This window comes from Dermacentor variabilis, chromosome 3, assembly GCF_050947875.1.
Source record: "Dermacentor variabilis isolate Ectoservices chromosome 3, ASM5094787v1, whole genome shotgun sequence".
In the NCBI taxonomy this organism is placed as follows: domain Eukaryota; kingdom Metazoa; phylum Arthropoda; class Arachnida; order Ixodida; family Ixodidae; genus Dermacentor; species Dermacentor variabilis.
Genome location: NC_134570.1, coordinates 29,425,199 through 29,449,427, shown reverse-complemented (window position 1 = coordinate 29,449,427; position 24,229 = coordinate 29,425,199). Strand labels below are relative to the sequence as shown.

The window sequence follows — 24,229 nt, the reverse complement described above, 5'->3', positions numbered from 1 at the left end:
CGAAAATGAAAATCCGCAGCGCCACACAATTTTGCGATACACGCCTGAACCACTCAATGGCCTTTCAAAAGTGCCGTGTAGCAGCGCGACAACTCCTTTGAGTCGATAGAGTTGTGGCATTTCAAAGGCCGTTGACTGGAAGGCCTTCCAAATGTGCCAGTGTGACACAGCTATAAGGAAGGCAGGGATGTCAACCAGTCAAGAGTCTGGTTGGCTACCCTACGCTGGGGGAAGACAGAGAGAGGGAGTATAGAGATACACAAGTCATTGAGTCTCGTACAGTGTTAGCTATACATGTACTGCTCAGCCACGCACACGAGCGCTTGTGCATATGCGGGCTGACTGTTATTGAATGGTTCCTTTTGGTGAAATGAGTGACGGAGTGAAAACACAGCCAACGCGAAAAAGATAGATACGGACGGTTCTTCTTCTTTCTATGTGGTTGTCCCACTTCCTGACAAGGGCCCCGGTCAGAAATCCGGTTCTGTTCTGCTATAAATTGGCGCCGCTGTGGAGGGAAACACGATACTCCATTTCTGCCCGTTTCACAGAAGGGATAAAAAGTTCAAGCAGACTAGAGACGGCTGGCACTACACATGTTTCGTTTAATACCGAACTGTTGTCCACGCACCACTACACAAATATGAGATGCTCTTTACAAGCATTTTGTGAAGGCGTTCTCCGCGTTACTAAACGTGTATGAAAGCTCCCGGCACACACAAAGCTCAGTTCGACCGCGGTTCACTGGACAGAGCTTGACAGAGGCTATAGACTAAACCCCACAGCCTCACATATCGTAAGCGAGCCAATCCAAGAAGCGCCGTTCCGCGCGCTCACCCCAGCTAATTTGGTCTCAGATTTACGCGACACCATGGAGTGCCGTCATCCGCCACGACGCACGCTTTTTGGTCTTGGGCGGAATGTGCGCAGAATCCAAGCTGGGAGACCTTGGCCTCTCACAGCACCGTGTAGTCGCTTCATGGTGGCGCCAAGTACCGACAGAAACGAGTCGCAGATAACGCAGGCGTTGTAAATTCACGCAAGCTCTCGCACTAACTAGAGATCGAGAAGGCTCGGTCAACGCGGAGACAAGGAAGGCACAAGATTAGTGTCCAGCTAAGCGCACGCGTCACATACTAAAACGCGGAACCCGTAAGCCTGCAGCGACAGGACATGAATTCCGCCGATGTGGTTCGCGAGGCGGCGGTGCGAATATGGAGGAAGACTGCTTCGAAGACGATAGTTATTTTGTATTTCTTTTTTTCGCGTGGCATAATGTCGAACTGAAATTACAAGTATGGAGGCCTGCTCAAGCAGGAGATCAAAATTGCGAGTGCGCATTTCGTAGACAAATTCCGCAAGCTCACTGTAAAATAATTTACACCCTAAAACGTGAAAAAGCGTGTAAATGTGTCTATAACTCACACCCTTAGAGTGTCCGTTATATAGACAACACCCTATATAAGGGTGTGAGTTAGACGCATTTACACACTTTTTCACTTTTAAGGGTGTAAATTATTTTACAGTGCTGGATGGTTATTAGTTTTACCGTGAGATACAGGCTCTTAAAATCATGTTTATAGCCTAACGGGATATTTAAAGAAATCTAAACTCTCTTCTTTACAAAACTTTATTTTCGTAAATTTCGCGGTGCTACCTTGATTATTAAGAGAAAATATAAATGCAAGTTCTGCAGGCACAAATAAAGTTGGCTCAAATCCAATCCAATCCAATCTCTCTCTCTCTCTCTCTCTCTCTCTCTCTCTCTCTCTCTCTCTCTCTCTCTCTCTCTTTTTTTTTTCTTTTTTTTTTTTTTTTTTTTCCTGCGCAGGAACCTCAACGCCCGTACTTCAGTGGCAACTGCATTTTCTTCGTATGTGGGTCGTTGTGTCGCAGCAAATGTTCCCGAAACTGGCCAAGTTCGTCTGTGGCTTTTTTAGAATACGACGTACTCCATCTTTACCGAAATGCTATGCGTCTCAGAAGACGCCGTCGAAATCGATGACGTCACGGCGACGTCGCCACCCGACTCTTGACTATGCGCCTTTGAAGGCTTACCAAGCCTCTCTTAATGAGATTAGTTTTCTTGAAGGTTAATTTACTGATACAGTAAACTTCGTTATAACGAAGTTGAATGGGAAGGCAAAATTACTTCGTTATATCCATTATTGTATATACAGCAATGTAAATCTCTACGGGGATTTCCAGAAAAATTTCACTTCGTTATATCCACGACTTCGTTCTGACGAGGTTTCACTGTATAGCTCAACTTCCCCCTTCAGTGTTCCTTTAATATGTGAACGACTTCTAGTATGTACATTTCTGCAAGCTAGCAGGTGGCAATAGCACCCACGCGAAATAATTCACAATTGTGGGCGCTGCATAGGCAATGTCGCGCCGTAAAGCAACTACGATGAAATCAAGTACGCAATCGCTATCTCGCTTCGAATGAGCGATCCTGCCGTTTCGTAACAAATGCGGTATGTCGTTAGGTCATATCTGATACAAGTATCTACGACGATTATGATGACAACGATATTATTCTGGTGAATGGCGCGGATGATGGCTTCCTTGCTCATCGCCGAGCGACGATTCCACTAAAATTTCTAGGAAAGAAAATGTTTGGTATGCAATTTATTTTACGCCACCCGGAGACAAAGAAAGCTGCTTAGTATTTTTATCATACCTCCAATTAATAGTTTCATTTCCCCTCCCTCCATCCAAACAAAATATTCAATGGAGATTTAGCAGTAAATGCGAGATGTGGTAGCATCACGTCGCACCTCTTTCAGGTCCCGGATCTTGCCTATTCGAGGATTGAAGTGCTCCGGAGCAGGCCGCCGTCAGTTGATATATATATATATATATATATATATATATATATATTCGTTCTTTTTTAAGTTATCCCATCCCCTCTCTACCGCTGCCACATGACCGGCTTCCCACACTTAACATACAAACTTTTCCACTTTCACACTCCTAATGCTAAGGCAATAATAACCTTTTCTGAGAATCGAACTTGAGTCTCAGCAGCAAAAGTTCGCTAAAGCTACCGACTTATTGCGGTGGGTTAAGCCCTTCGTATTGGAGTATGGCTATGACGGTGGTAGCACGAAGTGTGGTCCTCTAAAGACCGTTTGCGGAGAAATGAGTATGCTGGATGCGTAAAAGCGTCCGACAAGGCGCCTCAACATCTGCTTCACGCTTAGCCGGGTGCTGAATGCTCCATTTATGCAGGAAAAGCGCTGCTAAAGAGACACACAATACTCATTCTGGGCTTTCAGAAAAAAAAAACGAAAGAAAAAAGATAAGTATAAATAGACACCGCACACAAGCCTGTACCATTCAAAGGCTCAATTAGAGACATAACTTAGCAACTATTCCTGGCATTACACCGCTTCACGGGGTACTTTCCCAAAGACGAAACTGTGACCATAATGTTTCCATTTACGACCCGCTAATGTGGAAAACAAGGAATACAGGAGAAATCTTTTAAGGGACCCTAAAGAGAAAGAAATAAGTTTAGGTAATTCAGTATTATTCATAAACTCTATTCCTGTTATTAAGCAGTTGTAAGGGTTAAGGGGAGAGCACCGACACCGTGGTATACTCCAAAGCGCTCCACGCTGCGCTGCGTGGGCGGCTATTGCGGGCCTCGCATGATCTGCCGCGCTCTCAAAAACCGTTCCCGCCGTGCGCTGTTTCCGAAGGACAACGCACGCAGAAGTTGACGACAAAAGAAACGAGCAGGAATAACACGAGCGCACACGCAACAACGGAAAGGAATAAAGAAGGCGAGAAAAAAAAAAATGTCCCCCCAAAGTGCGCATCGCCTCTGCCACTGGCCCGAGGTGATAACACCCTGCCGAATGACGCACTTGCCGGCCGCGCAGCGAAAGGGTCAAGCAGCACTCGGACCATGCTCGGAGCCTCTCGACATTCGAAACAGCCGCGTAACGCTCTCGCGCGAGAGGCGACATTGTTCCAAGTTCATCTTATCGCAGAGACCGAGAGGACGGACACACACACAAGCGAACGAGCGGGGTCCCGAAGTGTTGCGTTATCAACGCTGCCCTTTATCATTCATTGGAGTCTTTCTTTCTTTCATCCCTTTTTCTCGCTCGGTCCTTTGTTTCCTCTCGCTTACCGCCACTGAAGCACCGTCCGTCCACGGAAAGCATGACACATGAACAAGAGGTGGCAGCTGCTTGACAAAGTAGACCTGGTAGGTGTACACTCCTGAACGCAGGGCGCCAGTGCGATTGACCTCCGCTAAGCACGGACTGCGCGTGCTTGACTCTTAACCCCGCTGACGCGCCTCGAACACCACCATTTGTGAAAGCATCGACAACACTTTTAATGACGAGAAAGTCTAGGTCCCATGTGCACAACACTTACGTAACTACGTCTCCTCCACTGGTTCGCGCTTCGGGAACCCTGACAGTCACGAAAGAAATCGACACCATAATGAGCACCTCGTCGAAGCAGCGGTCAATGATGGTCGCGTTACAACGAAGTTTCGTTAACACGGTCTACGTGAGGAGGTATCTCGTTCGAAAAGAGGTAGCCTTAATTTATCCAGTGGGTTTCGAGAGGTCGTCGTTCCGATCGTAGCGGCATCGAGTTCCACAAAACGACGTCCTAACAACGTATCATCCATCCACGGATGTGGCATTGAAAAACAAACAAGCGAGACGAAGCCTTCGTATCTCTAACAGCATCCGTTAAGCGAGTGCTACGGAAAATCACCGGCGCGTCATAAAAGAGGCCACGGCATCTTCCACTGCTATTGCAGGTAAATAAACGTTCCGTTAGTATAGCTGCAAAGATGCGCTGCAAAGATGCTAATAATGAAGCCATTCGTTTTTTTTATTAGCAGCCTCTGAACATCCATGGCCGGTTGTAGAGGCTAATTTACGGACGTTGTTTGAACGTCATTCGTGGGTTTTTGAACTACAGCACAGAACTGACGCACTACTGCACACATTTACGAACGTGGCTTAGAGATTTTGGGTGAGCGAATTGGTCCTTGCACTTCAGGAGAGTGTCTAGGTCAGAATTCATGAAGAAGCAGAATTCATGAAAAAAAAAAAGAAGAAGAAGAAGGCGGTTCGTGTCGGGCAAGCTCAGCTTACCAAGATCCGAGGACAGACACCACTCTGGTATTGCGCAATAAGCAGAGAGAGTGTTTAGTCGAGCGTCCCCGTCACTGGTCAGACATCAGCCAAATTTTTCCCTCGCTGCAACACTGGTTTTACGCCTTATAACATATTCCTACGGTTTAATTCTCAATGCTTCTCGTGATTCGTGCTGACCGACTAATCGACCAGGTTACAAACAGGTCATCTCGCTATAGCGAAGGGCCGTATCAATCGCGAACGGACCGTAGTCTGCGCTATCACATGCTTAAATATATCAATTCTCGCGGGACTGCCACAGTTTGAAGGTTGTGAGCTCAGTCCTGTGTAGTGCATTGGTTGCACCGAAATCATACAACAGAAGAAATAAGTTGCTGCTTTTCTCTCTTTCTCTCTCGATTCGTCGGTATCTGGAACGCTATCGCTGCTAGACAATGCTTCCGTTGCATGGTGCATAAATAATACTAGTCCCTTCGAGAATTGCTGCTTATCTTTTGAAGAACACCATATGCGAGTACAGCCGCTCTGAATAAGACGCTGGTTTCCGAACTGACGATGTGGTGCATAATATATCTGGCTCGTCTACGTTCGCTAATCGCTATAGTCAACGACAGCACAATGACCGACGAAGAGCTAAACATACTGAAGCACAGACGGTCTTGTATGTAACGACTGACAGAGCTACGCGAAACACCCAAGGTTCCGCAGCTCTGTTACATAGTCTTCAAAGATTCCTCGCTATGGTTTTAACCTTGCAAAGTTACACTTGAGCTTCGAGGAGCGCCGTATAGTGAATAGTTCCGGTTTAGCTTTCTGCCACCTCGGAGGTCCTTCCAACGCCCACACAAATCCTACCGCACATTCTGTCGTGAAATCATCTGGCCACCAAGGCCGGGATTCAAACCCGCAATCTTTTCGCTTAGCAACAGAAGCTAGCTGCGTCTGAGTCACAGCGAAGACAGCAAGCCGCAATTCACGATCGCTGACTGAGCCGGAAGTGTTGCTGATAAAACGCGGAAGCGAACGGCACGTGTGTGCACACGTTGGCCGGCAGCCATAACGAGCCGCCGTCTGCCTCCACGGCGTTATCAACGACGGGGGCACGCGCAGAAGGTCGTCCGAGCCGTGGCCGGGCCCTGATAACGGGACGGTAGAGTTTGCACAGCTGCGCTCAGCCCTCACTCGCAACCCCCAAAGGGCGCAGCAAGCAGACTAAATGTCAAGGGAGACGATGGCGCGGCCGATGGGCGGGCGGCCACCCACGAGCGACACCCCATACGCGAATTGGGGAAGTCGAAGCGGCGGACACGCTGACATTTTGCGAAACAATGGGGCAATGGCGAACCGGTTGGAGCGGTCGGACGCAGCTGTTAAAACTTTTTACAATCGTCGTGCATGCAAGCGCATCGTAGCGCGACAGCCGCGAGGTCCACCTCTCAAAATGCAGCCCTCGGCCTCTTTCAGGGGCGGTCCACAAAACATGGTCCGTCAAAAGAGCAAGTGGGATGTTTGCAGAGACGTTTTGCGAGGGCGTGTTGGAAGCAGCGTTCACCGGGAAGATTCAAATAGTCGAACCGAACACGACGAACATCGAATATGCTGAACCACACTGGGACTTCCGACTGTCATCGAGCAAAGCATGCCGCAACCATCGTCGGTTAACATGAAGGAGAATAGCATACAGGAGAACAAAGAAACCAAGGGTCTCGTGTGTGCGCGCATGTGTGTTTTGTCACGTAGAACCGCATGAAGCCAACGGATAATGACGGCACGGCGAGCATAGAGTAAATTAGCTTTCCGTTTTAACTGACACGCAGGAATAATAAGGGAAACGAAGGTTAGAAAATGCAGCTTGTTCCAGGTGAGAGCAGAAGCCGCATATTTCGCATTGCGCTCGCGCATGTGACACACACACATGCGACTTCGTCGTCGTCGTGACTCGGCCAATAGCGCGGCCTTCGAGATCCAGTGCAGGCTGCACTGACAGTGTGAACCTCTGGCCGACCGCAAGGCGTGCGTCACACTTTGACGCCTAATTTGTGCGGACTATCACCCCTGATCAGATCATCACGATGCAAGAACGCTCAGGGTTAACGACACATTTTTCGAATTCGTAACACTCCGCCTCACTCAATACCGTGCAGTGCCCTTAAAGGTACGCGTCGCGTGAACCAACAGGAAGAAAGGCTCGCGCAATGTCCACCGATAGACTCACTTGGGGCGACGCCGCACTATTAGAAGGGTCGTGCGTGGCCTCCGAGATCGCGACGGCTGGTTGGAGGTTAGTAATCTTCTTTCCCTCGTTTTCCACTTCTCTGAACACGACGTCCGCTCACGTTCCCGACTCTAGCCAGTCGTAAAGGTTTCTACTAACGCAATGAACGCGTTTGCGAGACGGAGCACGGAAGATGCGCCTAATGTGGACCCGGGACTGCGTCCCGAATGAGATCCCACTGCCTTTTCGCCCCGCAAGACACAAACAACCTCATGGGTTATCATGAACGCACATCTGCACGCTGCTTCGTATCAGCTAAACTTTTTGCAACGCGAAACAACAGGCTGAAGCTAAGAAAGTATTCTCACGTCATGAATTATATAACATTTTGATGCGAAAGCATCAAACGCCCACTGGGCGAAAAAGCCAGCGTCTGTAGCATCGAAACGGCACCTAGCTTCCCAATGGCAACGATCATATGTCACGCGCATGCGCGCCTTGACGGAGCGGAGCGGGCGAAAGTTAACCTGCTGCCGAGATAGCGCGCCAGGTGATGGGTGAAAGAAGGCCTCGCCGCGACGCCCCGTCACCCTCGCGCTTCTTGGAAGCGCGTGTCATCTGCGCGTACCTTGACCGTGCAAGCACTCATCTGCGTTTACACTTCACCTCGGTAATCGCTAAGGACGACTCGTATATATATATATATATATATATATATATATATATATATATATATATATATATATATATATATTCGAAAAGCGTTGGTTGTGAGATTCGAACCTACAACCCCACGCTCAGAAGCCGAGTGTCTAGTCCCCCCGCTGGACTAAACCAGCGACTCCTAGACAGCAGGTCTGTGCACCCTGCTTTATGAAATCGTGCTACTTGAACCGACATTTCCATTGCCAAGCCAGGCGTGACGAAAGAGCTGACGTCAACATCACCTCAGCTTACTCGGGGGCGTCCCCATTAGTGCTTAGGCGTCCTCGAAGTTTTTTACCAATATTAGGCAACGGAGGATGAGAAACAAAAACTGCGACGATACAAAGGAAGTGCGCAACTAGCGATGAAACAGAAAATGTAGGGACAACTTTAGAAACACGAAAATGGCAGCTTCAATTAGAAAGTAAAAGTGTGCAGCCAATAACTAACTGCGATTAACGCTGTAACACGCCACGGGTATCATTTAAACCCAGCTTAGCGTGACAAAAATCCATAATTCTGATTTCCTACAGTAGTGTTTCCAAAAGCTGGAGCGAGCCTTTCTATTTCTTTCTTTTTTTAAGGTTGCGTACAGTCAGGGCCAGAAATAAAGCTGAACCAGTTGTTCCAATCTTGCTTCATGTAAAAACGTCTTTGGGCAAGTGAAGTTGGACGCGTCAAGTACGCGTATGGCCGGTTATCGATCAGATTAAGATAACGTCATCCAAAGGAACGTAAGCGCAGTCGAGGATGCATGTTGGGTAAAATAAAGAGGTCGTTGCCCCTTCGTCTGCGCACGTCCTACCTGGAGAAATGGCAATGGCAAGTTTAGCATAACGCCTCCTAATCTCTGAAATGCTCCTACATGGAAGCGAAGGTTGGCGTCATTAGGGCTCAAGTACAGACGCTACTCGTTATCTATATATGCGTCGAATAGTCGCGGAGCAGCTTGTATAGATTTACTACAGCGCGCTATCTTCTCGCTATCTCATTGTGGCGGCCAATTAACGCGCGGTTCGCCTTTACTGCGCCCGCCTGTGGATGCAACCGCAAATTGCCGACGGAACCGGGACGCAGTCATTCGTCGTGCACTAACGTCGACGTGCAGGCGAGTAGATTGTGTTTAGCTCGGACAGAAAGTGCGGGCTCCCTTCCGTATACAGAGTTGTCGCTCGCGCATGTTTATAGTGAGAAATTATTCCTACAGAACTGTACTTTCGTTAATTTCGTAGGATAGACCAGTTATTAAAAAAGTCAAAGTTGAAATTAATTTTTTTTATTTCGTGCTGGAACCCCAACGCGTCAGTGTGACGTTACAAATTTCAAACAATTTGGTTTTCGTATTCGGGCCTTTGTGGTTCAGTAAAAAGCTCTTGAAACTTCTTGAGTTCTTTTACAGTACAATGTAGTCGCCCTTCACCGAGGGAAAAAAAAAAAAAATTAGCTAGGCGCTCGTAAACTCCACGACGTCAAAAAAAGAAAGAAAAAACACGATTCACGACGTCAAAAAAAAAAAAAGAGATAATAATAATCATAAATAAATAAAAAATATTAAAAAAACCCGGCCAATTTGTGAAGCGACAATTAACTCCATCGGCCTTCATAAATTTACCAATTTATAGAAATTCAACTAACTGCATAAGCAGAAAATTTACATTCAACCCTTTCTAGTCCGAATTTTACCACTGGAGTGAGAAACTTATATTTCGTGCATCTGAATGAAAAACGACGGAAAGAAAATAAAAAAAGAAATTGTCAGTGCAGTTTCAGGCAATGCATCAAAGGCTTTTTCTTATTAATTGAAACAAAAACAATGCGATCGAGGAAGCGCGTGCTTCTTCAATTTTAATTCACAATCATAACGGTTTTAGAAGTATTGCCGCAAATTACATATCAGGAGTATGTGATACGATACCCAAGGCAAGTGATACGCCTCGGGTACAGCATCCTCCAAAGATACCCGCCCGCCCGCACAGCGGTTTCACTTCGGCTTGGTGCGTCGCACGATCATTTCCAAATATCGTGCGAGAACCACGTTTATCTGCGGTGCACAAAAGGTGTCAAAACTGACGGCAGTTTACGTAACCACAGTGTAGCTGACGCTGAGATTTCAGGGATTAGCTCTGGCGTTCGCTTTTTTTCCGCGTCGGACATTAGCTGTAAATGCCGTCAGGATTCCCGGAACAGGTACATCACTGCACCAGAAAGAGTTAAATTTTATCCCGGGGGGGTAGGGAGGGGGAGGGGGGAGGGTATCCAGCACGCACTCAAAAAGTGCATTTCTCGTGAGCTCGCACGCGCGTCCTCGGTCGCCCTCGTTTCCCAACGCGCGCGCGCGCGCCCGACAGACAAGACTGAGAGTCGCACATGCGCGCGCGCAAACCCAGTTTCCGAGCGCACATGGCCGCGAAACACCCATCCGTCGCACCTGCGACAGCCACTTTTGTGAGCCAACTGCGTAAACCAGCGCGGCGACGCGTTGCCGAAAGCGGCTGCCGCAAAGCAGGACGCTACACAATGCTACACAATACACTCGGCGCGGCTGCACAATTCCCACACAGGCAAAACAAATAACTGTACAGAAGCAACGACGCAGAATTCACTTGTCACTCTCCTTTTTCTTTTTTTTTTTTTTTTTTCGCAGAGCCGGAAACATCACCGGAGGATACGCGCGCACGAAAGCGAACCGACTGTTGTGAGCGAAACTTCCGGCAGGGGGCGGGCAAGCGCGCCACGATTTGTTTCCCCCCCCCCTCTCTCTCTCGCTTGAGCAACAGCCCTCTGTGGCCAGCCAGATCGACGCAGAAGCGCGTCATAAGAAAACAGGAATCTTTCCACCAAAATCACCACAGAGGAAAATTCGGAGCTGCCATAGTTCAACTACCACGGAAATGGCGGGCAGTACATATTCACGGTTGTGCCTTTATTTATTACGTTCGAACATCAGCAGCCTAAATTTACGAGCAATATATTTTTTTTTTTCTAAACGCACGAAGGCAGCAAGACTCTGCAGATGTGCACAGTCATTGCGAATTATTGCGTTTACAGCGAATATGTTGGTGAAAAATGAGCGATTTGGGAAGTCACAGAATCATTTGAAGCCAGAGACAAATCCATGTTCTGCCCGTCACTCCTGCTGCAGTGCACTAGAAGGGGCTTAGTACACTGTGCTCCTACGCTCCACCTGAACCGCCACACTAGCAGCTGCCGCAGACGCCAGCGGAACAGTTCCCTCTGGCGATTTTCGCGAGGAACTGCGAAACGGAACTGCGGCGCATGCGCGTCGCGTTCACAACTGGTTGACGGGATCAGGTGATGCGGGATGTAGCGCCTCGCGCTCTCGTTCACATCGACCCGGTTCGCGCCATTTTCCGCGCGAGTACTCGCATAATACAATCGTCCGTAACACGCGAAACGAGCGGCCATAAAAGGCGTTGCGTAAGGCAGGCGAGCGAGCGAGGGAGCGAGCGGGTCCCGCAGAAGATAAAGATGCGAGAGGAAACAATACGGCCGCAATAATTTCGCAAACTCCCCTTCATCTTGCGCCAGCGCAGAACGTGACGACGAGAGCAAGAAACAAAAGAAACAAACGTCTAAGCGGCAGTCCGGTCGGCATCGGGCGTAATTGTATCCCGAGCACTGTGCCCCGCTGGGAGCGTTAGGCAATGACGACGAAATAACGGATTGTTCCCGATGCACCCACGAGAACAGGAAAAGGTGGTCCGCGTTGGAAGGAGAGAGAGAAAGTAGCGCGAAAACCACGTAAAAAACGAAAAAAAAAAATGTATCACCAATTGGGCAAGCGCAGAGTTCGCTGGAACCACCAGGGCGGAAGGCCCGACCTCCATGGAACGAAATAGAATGCAAAGAAAACGGAACCAGTGCGTAGGCGAAGCCTGCGAGGAATTTAATTTTCGCAGCGCCTTGCAGCCCCGCGGGCTGACACGTTGCGCAACCACGGTTGGTCGGGACAGTCCCGTCGTTGTTGGTGCAGGCTGGCGTTACAGAGCGGCCCATCAAACGAGAGGGAATTGAGTTCTGACGCGTCTGTTTTGTTTTGTGCCGTGGTTTCGTGATATGTTGGCTACAGATACAAGGGCGCACAGAAAAGACGGAACCAAAGATAAAAGCTGGTTCCCGCCCCATCCACTCTTTAAGGGACAGCTTATACAGACTTCAGACGATGTGCGTACATTTCTTCAGGCTAAGGTAACACCTTAAAAGCAAAGACACTAATGACAATCGTGTCATTAAAATGCGTTGCGCCAATCTTAAGACGTCTTTGTTGTGTCACAGTGTGTCAGCTTCGGTTTCCCTTCTGCTGGTCACCTTGTATAACTCCTACGTCACTTTGACGTCACCCATCTTTATATAATAAGGGATCACGTGGCTGAGCGGGAGTCGCGCCACAAACCCCGGATGCGTCTAGTTCGTTTCTTTCGCCTGGCGCTCCACACCCCCTTTGGGCTTCTTAGGGTAGCTCAACGGTCGCCCGTCACCTTGCCGTGCCGGCGCTCGTGTGACCTTCCCGATACCACAATGCTGGTTGGATTGACGCTGTGATATTCACTAATAAGAGAAACGGGTGTTGAAGAAAAGAGTTTAGACATCAGAGAACGGACGTCAGCTTCCGGTTCCTGTACGCAGTCACACAGCGGGTTCTCTTGTATCGCATTTGTTTTTATCGGGGTGGGGGGGAAGTGATGACTACAGATCAGGTAACTTTCTCGACTGGCTGGGCTTTTCCAAAGAACACTGCGTGTCGTACAGTGATATCTGTCTCGCAATGACAGCTACCCTACAGCGATAGCTACACTGCACGCATCAATCCAAGACCGGCTTACGGTGATAGCTGTTTTGTTGCGACAGCTTACAGTGACAGCTGCCTTGCAACGATCCACGACTGCCTTATAATGATAGCTACCTTTCAGTGATAGTTGTTTTGCTGTGAGCTACCTGTGATAGCTGCCTTGCAATGGCAGTTACCTTTACAGCAATAACTGTCTCACATTGATAATTGGGACTTCCGGTGGCGGTCGCGGCCGCACCCTTGGGTCGTGCGGTGTACAATCGCGGGCATAAGGTTTGCACACTTGGGACGCCGCGAAAAATAACTTTCTTCGCAGCCTATAGGCACGCAGTGTGGAATCGGACGGCACAACCCACGTGTGCGTGTCCCATCAACGCAGTGCACGTTTCCAGTATTACGATGCACGGGCGCGCCAATGGACAGTTCAGATATTTCTGCGAAGGACAGCGCAGGTTCTTATACCCGCACGGAAAGCACGAGGTCTCTTTTGTGTCCTGGAGCTCTCGCGCTGTATACCTCGCAAGGACGCTTCGCCAACTCGCCCAAGCTTTCAACATTAAGTATTTTGCAAGATGCCGCCATTTCAAAGGTTTCTTACTAACCACGGTAAACCTGCAGCCGTTAGCGTAAGGTTTACAAACGAGGCAATCAGACGAAAGTGCGAATATGCAGTGGGAGTGGAGAAAAGAAATTGCCGCTTTGTTTACTTGTTTGTCAGCGTCGACGGGTGCATACGCGCGCGCGACGGTATACACGGCTCGCTTGCGTGCGGGCGCACATTAGGCGCAGACCTCGCTACGCGGCTGTTCTTTTTTTTTTTTTTTTTCTGGACGCGCCGGGCATTGGGCAGCACGAAGGTTGCGGCACAAACGCAGATAATGAGATGGAAAAAAGGGGGGTTAACCGAGAAATAAATGAGAATAGACGCGTCACGCACACTGGCGAGACGCATACACTCGCACGCGCGCTCTGCATGGCTACGAGCGTGCAGGCGACGAAATTTCATCGCACAATGAAACAACGGGAAAAACCAGAATCACGCCGACAGTGTTTCTCTTCTGCTCCTTTCAGTTCTGAAAATCCGCTCACGATGCGTTTCATTTCTTTTTTTCTCTCGCCTAACCGCTGGTGGCCAGGAAGACGACAAGGACGGCACAGCGAACTGGTCACGCGATATACGCGGACTGCATTTTAAGCACTCCCTTTCAAAGAAAGGTAACACAAATAAGAGAACTGGAAAGATAGGGGTGACAGAAATGTGCGCGGGGGGGGATTCTGGTCTCGGCCTAACCGCATACGCCCCGGCGGAACTTTCCGTGGCAAGGGAATCGCGCTGAAACTCATGCGATGGCCTGGTTACCGAAAGTCCGACACACTTGTCGGACACAACTATGTGAATTAAAATGAATTTAATTTTGACGCACATCCATTTTAACGCACGTGTGAACCCAATGTGTGAATTCCATCTTTTCTCCACTTATACATACCACTCTCCGTTCCATTCATTTGGGAGAGCTGGACCATTCAACCGGAAGAGATGCGCCCAACACTTTGGCCACTGCTGGTGGGTCACCATCAAACACGTCAACGGGTTCAGACAAATGCATTCCCCACCAAAACCGGCAGAGAACTCGGGTGGACTCCCGACTAACGATTGTTAAGAGATAAAGGATATACGGATCATATACCTATTCTCCGTGTTCTTCGTCTGCACATATCATCATCAGCACGCGTCGCGTCTTCGTCGCCGCCACAGCTAATTCAAAATTAAATTACGGGGTTCCACGTGCCAAAGTCACAATCTGATTATGAGGCACGCCGTAGAGGAGGACTCCGATAATTTGTACCACTTGGGGTTCTCTAACGTGCACCGAAATCTTAAGTACCCGGCTGTTTTCGCATTCCGCCCCCACCGAAGGGCGGTCGTCGTGGCCGGAAATCGAGCCCGCGACCTCGTAATTAGCAGCAGAACGTGACAGCCATTGAACCACCGCGGTCGGTGAACCCCAGCGGATAACTGGATATGGGGTTTTACGGCGGACGTGTTTCTTTCTTTTCTTGTAACGCAACTAACCGAACGGCAAAATGCAGACACTCTTGCATGGGAGTTTTGTTTTTATGCGACCCATTTCTTCTCTACGCTGGGCTGCGTCGCACAAAAGATTGTAAAAAAAAAAGGAAAAGTAGTACAACCAAAGATAGACCAGCGCTGTCCAGTTAAAATGTAATTAAGCGAGGCACAGGACGCCAGCGGGCTGTTTATAAACGGGCTGAGGACCAGGAAGCGCTCGCGTGTGTGTGTGTGTGTGTGTGTGTGTGTGTGTGTGTGTGTGTGTGTGTGTGTGTGTGTGTGTGTGTGTGTGTGTGTGTGTGTGTGTGTGTGTGTGTGTGTGTGTGTGTGTGTGTGTGTGTGTGTGTGTGTGTGTGTGAGAGAGAGAGAGAGAGAGAGAGAGAGAGGGGGGGGGGGGTCACGCCAGCTTCTTGCTTGGTTCTGCCCCAAAGATAGGCAGGAGTACAACGGCTGTAATTCCGACTAGCTGCTCCCAATTAAACGAAGCACGCAAGCTGCTCGATGTCGCATGTCGACATACGAGCAGAGCAGGGGGCTACTATTACCGCCACCATCACGCCGGTCACTATCATCGACTGGTCAGCGAGGCATGAGCGCTAGAATATTATCAGTCCCTCCTGCAAAAATTAGAGGAAACTGTGGCGATACATGGTCTGCGCAAGCTTCAAGTAACATTCGTCCTTCTGGCTTCGAACAGCTTTGTGGCTTTGCAAATTGATCATTTTCAACAAAATAGATGACTGTTTGAAACGTCTTACTGTCCTCACGCGTTAAAAAAAAATACGATTTCTTCGAAATTTAGAAAGAAAAAGCGTACTAAAAAATGCCACAAGAACGCCTAAGCCAAGCGTGCACGAAGGTTAGACATTGGATTGGATTGGAGCCAACTTTATTTATGCCTGCAGTTGGGCGCTCGCGCGCCCCGACGAGGGCCTACGTCATCCTCGAAGTCGCCGTTACTCGGCGCGGGTCTCCGCTCGCCGTTGCCGGCTCGCTGGTTCCGTGCATCTCGAGCGCCTCGAGGACCTGCTGGACGGCCCAGAACTGATCGTCTCGGTCGTAGCTCTTCGCGGCTGCCTCGAGCCGCGGTGGGAGCGTTCTTGATTTTGCTTCTTCTGGATATTTGACGCAGTCCCACAAGATGTGCGTGTTGTCTGCGGTCTCCCTCCGGCAGACTTTGCACATATCTGTCGGATATGTCTCGGGGTACATGCGATTCATCAGTCTCGGGCTCGCTAGCGATCCGGTCTGGAGCTGTCTACAGTACTACCGCCTCCGCTCGACTCAGTCTCGGGTGCGGGAGTGGGAGAGTCCTGCGAGCCAGGCGGTAGGCCTTCGTGATTTCATTGTAATCCGTCATGCGGTCCTTGGTTCCGAACCACGTCGGACGGTCTGTCGCCGGGGCGCGGTTGGTTAGCAAACCCACGGACCACTCGTCACTGCCACGGTAGCGGAATAAACGCAGTGCTGCAGTAATTTCTGCAGGAACGTCTTACACTCTAGACTGGCTGGCTGAGCACGTAACCATTTTAGGAGTAGCAGATTTTGGCATTACAAAAAATAATCATAGTATTAATAATAACCTCCCTGTTTACCACGTAGTCCGTAAACTCCCTCGGTTAGGCGACGTGGAGATTACCGACGCATTGACACAGTCAGCTGCTCGAAAGTTCGAGCAAAGCATGCCTTCAACGACGTCACGCACGGTGAAATACCGTCGACAGTGTGCGAGCAGCAGTGGCAGTATTGGTGGCAAGTGGACGCAAATGCAACGCGTTAAATGGACACCAAAAAGCCACATTAAGTAAGCCGAGGTTCCTGAAGTATTGTTCCGAGGCTGTTGCATTTAGTTGGGTAAAAAGCCACATTAGGTGAGCCGAGGTTCCTGAAGTATTGTTCCGAGGCTGTTGCATTTAGTTGGGTGAGAACGATACATTTATCACCACCTGGAGAAAATGAAGGCTCGAATCACACAAAGCCTTAGGTACAAGGGCTGCGGATCGCATAATGAAATAGCTGCGCCTAGCTAACTACTTTCGAAGTATTGCCAAGTGCAGCTGTAACGCGACGTGACCAAAACCAGCCTCGTTCTTTGCCCTAATAAGTCTCGTGGGGAAATAGGGAGGGAAAGTGGACAGAAAGGAGCGGCACTATAGTCGCTGAGAACATGTAACTCCGCGTAAGTTAAAAAGAATTTGGTACGCACGGGCCAGCCAATCACGTTCGTCGGTTTACGTGACGTCACGGTGGAAGTGAACATCCATCAATATCAACGTCTCTCGGTAACTGCGCTTCGAAGCGCGAACGCACATAATGTAAGTACAGCGCTGATATAGATGAATACCTAGGCTGTCGTCTAGCATGGCTGTTCCGTGATCGATAAGGAAGAGGCGACATGGATTTGTGAGCGACGTCGTGCATTCGGCTCGCAGCCAAAGATTTCACGAAACCGCTAGCTCGTACACGATTACCGCCCCTTATTGGCAACGTCCCACACCTTCCGTTTTTTTTTCTTTTTTTTTTTCTCGGCCTAACCTAGAATTCCAAAATGAAGAGTACGCAAGGTTTGCCGCAAACTCTGTCAGCACAGACAGCAATTGGTCAAATAGGCGGGGGAGGGAGGGAGGGGTGTTGCAGAAAATACCCCCCCCCCCCCCCCTAGTCCTTTTTTCTCTCGGAACACGAAACGAAGTAAAACGAAGAATTAAAGAAACAAAAAGACAATAGCCCATATGCTTTCAAGCACCCAGATGTTGGCCACGATAAGGACGGCCTCTCTCCTTCGCCGCCACCGTTTACGTCAACCGAAAAAGTAAAAGGCGGAGTCTGCATACTACGCATGTCAAGCCGGTATGCAGGAAGCGAAATCACGTCGAGGGCAAGAAGAAAGACGCTGAGAAAACTCGTAAAAAATAACGCTGCCTGCGGGCCCGTATTAGTGGCGCCATACAAAGCCCCATAGCCGCCGGCCTACCCCTTCTCTTTCCTTCTACTCCCTCCGAGCCCTCCCCCAATCCCGGTCATACATTGGCCCCTAATACCACGCATATTTCGCCATCTCCCGCAGGGGAGAACCGCGCCACGTGGCATGCCGGCTCCCGTATGCGGGCCACGTAAAGCAACGAGCTGACAATGACGTCGCTGACAAAGGCGACGCGTCGTCTTGGCAGTGGGGGCTGCTGTGGCAGGTCCGCTAGTTGTACAAGTTTTGAGAAGGTCACACGTTGATGGAAAAAGAAAAAAAAGAAAAGAAGGAATTAAGATGTTGGTGGGTTCGTAGCAAGTTTTGCGGAGTTTCCTACAAGGTCGCGCGTCATATGAAATGCTGCAGGTGTGCCGCGGCGAGCTGGCATAAGGACTACGGCATGTTTTATGATCCCGGGCACACCGTCGGAATTCTCAAAGCTGGATCAACCACAGAAAAAAAAAAAAGAACACTCAAAGAGCGCCCTTGAAGAAAAAAGTGTGCGTATCATCGTATCGTTTTGTTAAGGTTCCGCTAACCTATCTATTTAGCTTCCTTCAGCAAGCTTCTAATTTGCACACCGTAAACGAAACGTCACAGAGTATTTCGGTATACGGGCGGCCTTGGCTCACGCAAGAACGCCATAGCGATGAAAGTGTTAACGTTAGCTTCGAGAAGTAATTAGAGTTTGCCCACTAATCATATCACTGATGCCTAGGGAAGACGACTCCCCAATACGCCGGCAAGCAAAAGGCCACGATGTGCATACGGGCAGCAGTGACAAACAGAACCGAGCGCATAGCGCTGCTTAACTTTCTCGGCACGCCCCAATTGGTTCCTTTGCAGTCGAACAAACTGGGCCACTACAGCAGTTAATAGGCATGCATACAGGGCACCATGTGATCCACATTTCGCAATGAACGAACGGGCGAGCCAGCAAGCTAATTTCCCTAAATCTGCTATGCTTTTTCTTGAAAAAAAAAGGGGGGGAAGGGGGGAGAAAAACGTAAGAAACCAAAGTAAACACTCAGAAGACTACAGTGAGCACAACCACGGGGAGCATCCAACAGCGCGATCCAAGGGGCAAGCACATGGCGGAGAAGCCACAAACTCGAAGACGGTGGGTGTAGTCTTCGGGCACGACGACTGAGGCGTCACGATCACACACACGCGCGCGCGCGGTGAGGTGATGTTAAGGAAGGAAAAGGAGTGGGTGGGCGGGTGGGGGGGGGGAGGGGAAGGGGCGAAGGATATCACCACAAGCCGCGCCGGGTCGCCGACATCCATCTATCCACGGGGCGGGTCGAAGATGGCGGCGATATTTAATCCGGGCCAGGCATCACATTCACGCGGCGCGGGACACACTGCTCGGACGGCGGTGTAGTAAACGCAAAAACTCAGAAGAAACTCCGGTAAGTGTGGTAAACCAAAGAGGGTAATCCTGGGTGACGACGCCTCCGCGGAAGTGACGATGGAGGTTGCAGGAAGGATGTGGGCGAGGAGGAGGTGGGGGAGGGAGAGGGGCATGTTGGTTGGGGGATGGGCATCACCACAGGGGGCGGCGATAATCCATCCGGTCGTCGACGAAGGCACTGTCACACCGGCTTCTTCTGGCCTCGGGTTGAGGCCGACTGTCGAGCACTGCGGGAAAGCACACTTCTTGGACACACGGCTGGCCGTTGTCAGTATCCGGGGGGTTAGGTATCCTCTCCTCGGCTTGGAACGAAGCGGCCAGCTGGGCTCCCCTCCCCACCGCTTCGGTAGTCGCCCCCGGTGAAACACCAAACACACAGGCACACACCAACACACTACGCTCCTGATCTCTCAGCAGAACACTGCCTCATTTTAGCTTTCTAACACTGCTGTTTTTCGCTAGATGCACAGGCTCGCTCGCTCGTCCGTTCGTCTTTCACGTGACTTTTTTGACAACACCAACTGATATCCCAACGTGCCACACAGGATACAAAAAAAAAAAAGGCGTCTAGGGTTTCTCCAGGAAGATAAGCATGTGTGCTGGTCACGACTATGTGTCCGCGTTTGCCCTAATAAAGGAACAGCCTCGTTCGGCTCCTATTTCAACAAATGTTCAGGCAAAGAACGGTTTTGCAGCGAAGGTGGTTGCACTTGCGCAGTCTGGAACACTTATGATGTTTACAGTCAGGGCAACGCGATATCCACTCAACTTTAATAAATGCCAGAAGTAAGGTATAATTTAGCACTATATTTATTTGTGTACTAAATTCGCACTGTCGAATAACTGGTGTCATAAATGTTTAACGACGTAAGCCGACGCTATCAGCTGCAGGGACTCATGGAAAACACGAGAACGGCTACCAGATAGCTTCGTGTGATTATTCCCAATGCTTGCAACAGGGTTATCGTATACAAATACATTTTCACCTGCAATCTCAGCGAAGTAACGAACATCGCAGATAAGCAACACATATTCCACTGTAATGTCGCGTTCTGAAGATGAACTTGGGAAGTTAGGGAAAAAAAAGTGTAACGAAGTTATTTCAGACAAGCACCTTCAAGGATGCCGATGTTGCCGTAAAAAACGTTCGCAAGGTGTCTTCGCCGTCCCACACCACTCTGTTCACGGCCAACAACTGCGCGGGTTGCATTAGACACCATTAATCAACCTAGCGCGCTAAGAGGGGAAGGGGGGATTATAAGGGCACGTCTGGACGCCTGCATAGGTTTCCATACCTCCCCGGGCGTCGTCGAAACGAACGCTACCTTTGGATGTCCCTGTTAGCCGCAAAGTCAGAGTAAGCCTCCAAACTTTGGCACAAATAAAATTATAGCGACAGCTTACAAGAGTTTCCAGAGCAAACCACCGACTTTGCGGGTCGTATTGTTAAAGCTGCCATCCTCAACAGATCCATACCTCCCTCGTGTAGGTACGTACCATATATGTACCAGATGTGTACTCGCTCACTCACACAACTCTCAATGAGCCGCCGAACTACCTGCCGACGCATTTGGCAAGGAAATGTTCAATCTAAAGTTACACCATAAGAAAAAAAAGAAAAAAAAATGGGTGGGTCAATCAATCTCGATCTTTTTTTCTAACGAGTGTCAGGAGCAGTGCCATAGTACTAAAGAAAGGCTCGTACTCGACCTATTTTGGAAACCAGTAGGAACGATAAGAGGTCAAAACACACCCGTAGATCCGTACGATCAAGCAAGGTGATAGAAACGGTGTTCGCTTCCATCTCTGTGTGGACCTCAAGATCCACGTCAGAAAACAATAACGTACGATCGAGCAACGAAACCACACCGTTCACGCGCATATCTGCACTGACTGTACCAGAAGACAACGGCAACAACCAACAGCAGACCAAGATGGCGTTAGCGTGCAATGCGGTATACGAACCTTGGGTTCCTCGCGGGACCCTGCGGGGCGTAGGGTGCGCCGGGAGGCGCGACGGCCGCCGACGGCGGGCAGCCGGGTCCGACGAGCGCCGAGCCGCCGCCGCCGGCTCCGACGGTGCCGCCGGGCGCGACCAGGGCAGACGGCGCGACCCGGGACGCGGCCGCCGCAGAGGCCGACGACGATGACGCGCCGGCCGCGCCGTCGTCGTGCGAGAAGAGGGTGGCCGCGGCCGGCTCGTAGTACTCGGTCTTGAGTAGCCGATCGTCCAGCTTGTTCTCGGCCACGTGCGCCTTGGCCGCCGACCGGAGGTCGATGAACGACACCGTAGCGCAAACGCCGTCCGCATCGCGACGGATCTTCACGCTCTGCACCTTACCATACCTGCGCAGAAGAAGGAGGGCGGCGATTTTATTTAGCCGTCACTCGCGCTTGCAGGCAAACGCGATTCAATGATGAACACGTCGGCTGGAAATAAGCGCCAGGGAGCAAATACCTTTGCCGTGGCATCGAAGGGAATGTGAGGAAGTAAACGCCTCACTACAGGGGACTAAAGCAGCGCACCCGAGTGCTGTCGCGCGTTTCGACTTTTTTTTTTTTTTTGCCCCTACTATAACGACGCGCGAGGCCTGCACAGTATAGCAGACATAAACTTCTCATGAAAGAACTATTTCACTTCCGTACGCACCAGCCGTACGCGTGACAAACAGCAACAGGTGGTGATTGACTTTCGAGTCAGTATTACCGAGCGAAAAATAAATTCTCGATATGAATGGTCAGTTCTGTTACGCTGTTACTGATGGAAGGGTGCGCTGCGAAACTCTACAAATGCACATACGCGTCAATGCGTGTGAAACACAAACGCGAGTGCTCAACGAACATCCGCCAGCAAGGTCAGACCTTCTGTTGCTGTTACGACTGCGATTATCATCTTTCCACCCATTTCCACACCCTAATTAAGCCGCCCATTTGAAAGAAAAGAAAAACCATCGTACCAGTATTGTGGATAAATAGGTCATTCATTCATTCATTCATTCATTCATTCATTCATTCATTCATTCATTCATTCATTCATTTTGCAAAGCCGCTTATTAGTCACCGGCGTTTGGGACCGACCGTTAGCGCAGGGCACGGACTCTCGGCACGAGCGCCATCCACGAGCGAAAGGGCTGAAGAGGACGACCTACTACACCGTTCCAATCCGTCTATGGAACTTATTTATTCAGCATTCACCCTCGGGTACACAATTCGCAGAGCATCCTTGCACCCCCCGTGGCTCGCCCTATATACATTCACACAACGTCACAAGCACACAACGTGCTTCTTTCGTAACCTAGCGTCGGAAGCCGTTACTGTTTCAGCAAAGAGAAGCAAAGAGGGAGGATCGCGGTCCTCGCAAGGCTCAGATAAGATGATGCACACTCTTCAGAAGGAGGTGGAGCTAAGCAGAATAGCGCTTAGCGTCGAGCACAGACTGCGTATGAGCGCGGTGACATCCTTATTTCTAGTGCGTGGTCCCGTTGTGTTAGTTGCAGCTGCTACTACACATAAGCACACCCTGCACAATGGGACGAGAGAGAGCTCGTTTCCTTCCTCTGTTTACCCGTGTTCCGGCGTTTCTTCTTTTTTTTTCTCCCGGACCATAACCGTGTAGCAACCGCGCCTATAGCGCGCGCGCAGTTTACCACCGGGCTTGGCAGGAAAGCGAAGGGAACCGCGCCGTAATGAACGGGCCTGGCATTTTCCCCCCGGAATGGACCGAACAGCAGCTGCGAACACGCCAACAACAACGCTGCGAACCGAACGGGCTGCACGCCATGCGTAGTATACGGGGTGTACACTGCCGTAGGAGCGGACATAACGAACGGGTGGTGGTGTGATTCGAAGCCTGGGTAAGGCAGTGGCGTGAGAGCGGGAAAAGGAAGACAACAACCAATGAAACATTTAGCGGAATCGTCGTGCCACTGCATTGTGGGAGTACCACACAAAGGTTTAATTGGGCGAAGAGGGTGTTTGTGTGTGGAGAGAGGGGGGTGGGGGGGGGAGGCGGGCCTGTGTCTCTGTACCGTCAGCAGCGCGCAGCGGGGGGCTCGCTCAGGGATGGAGACACCTCCCCACCTCCCGTGCCGAGGCATTGGCGCGGCGATGAAAACATCCGCATTGCTCGACGACTTTACGTCACCAGGAAAAGAAAGCTGCTGCGCACGCGCCGCTAGTTGTGAGGCCGCTGCAGCGCGCAGTCATCCTGGCGTGAAGAGGAACGCGAGAAAGGGAGAAAGCAAAGTAGAAACAAAGCTCGAGATAACAAAAATACGAACAGAAAAAGAAAAAGCGCCTGCCGGGAAAGAAATATCTCCCCCCCTCCCTCCCTCCACCCTTCAGTCTATGCTTTTTCCTCGTTCCGAGAGAAGACGACGACGACCCGAAGGATGCGAGAGGCTGATGGAACTTGCGCAGAACGGAGTGCCCGTGTAACGAGATGCCGATGGGGGCAACGGGAATTGCTTCCGGTGAGGCACGATCGAATCATCCGGTGGTGCACTATTACACGCCAATACCAACGTCGAATCTGCGGAAGCTCCGCGGATGGGGCACGTAATACGATAGGCACGGTGAGTATGCGGCATCCCTGAAAGACCCCGTGGAGCAAGGAACAAACAACCGCGTTCCATTAAGGCGAATTCACGCATCCATATGCTGCCACACGACACCGGACACTTGACTCGCGTTTTCATGACAGGCCACGACAGCTGAAGGGATCGGTGAAGCAGCGTTCGACGGCGTACTGGAGTTGGTGTTTTACCGACAACTATAGGAGACTAAACTGAAGCAGCGCCGCTTGAAGGCGCATGACAGCGGGCTCCCGTTCTTAATCTTGTGTTCCTCAAAATGAGAAAAATCAAACAACTTTCGGGAACACGGACGCAACAATTTCTTGGCTTGGCGGGT

General features: G+C 50.2%; 1 protein-coding gene across 3 annotated transcripts in view; it reads right to left on the bottom strand.

Moving 5' to 3' along the window:
* Window positions 1-24,229, bottom strand: part of spen (spen family transcriptional repressor split ends) — a 194,079-nt gene that overhangs the window by 47,209 nt on the left and 122,641 nt on the right. For all 3 annotated transcript variants that reach the window (XM_075684609.1, XM_075684610.1, XM_075684611.1), the window contains exon 2: window positions 21,284-21,664. In XM_075684609.1, the coding sequence (XP_075540724.1) occupies window positions 21,284-21,664 (381 nt within the window). The remainder of the gene's footprint in view (window positions 1-21,283; window positions 21,665-24,229) is intronic.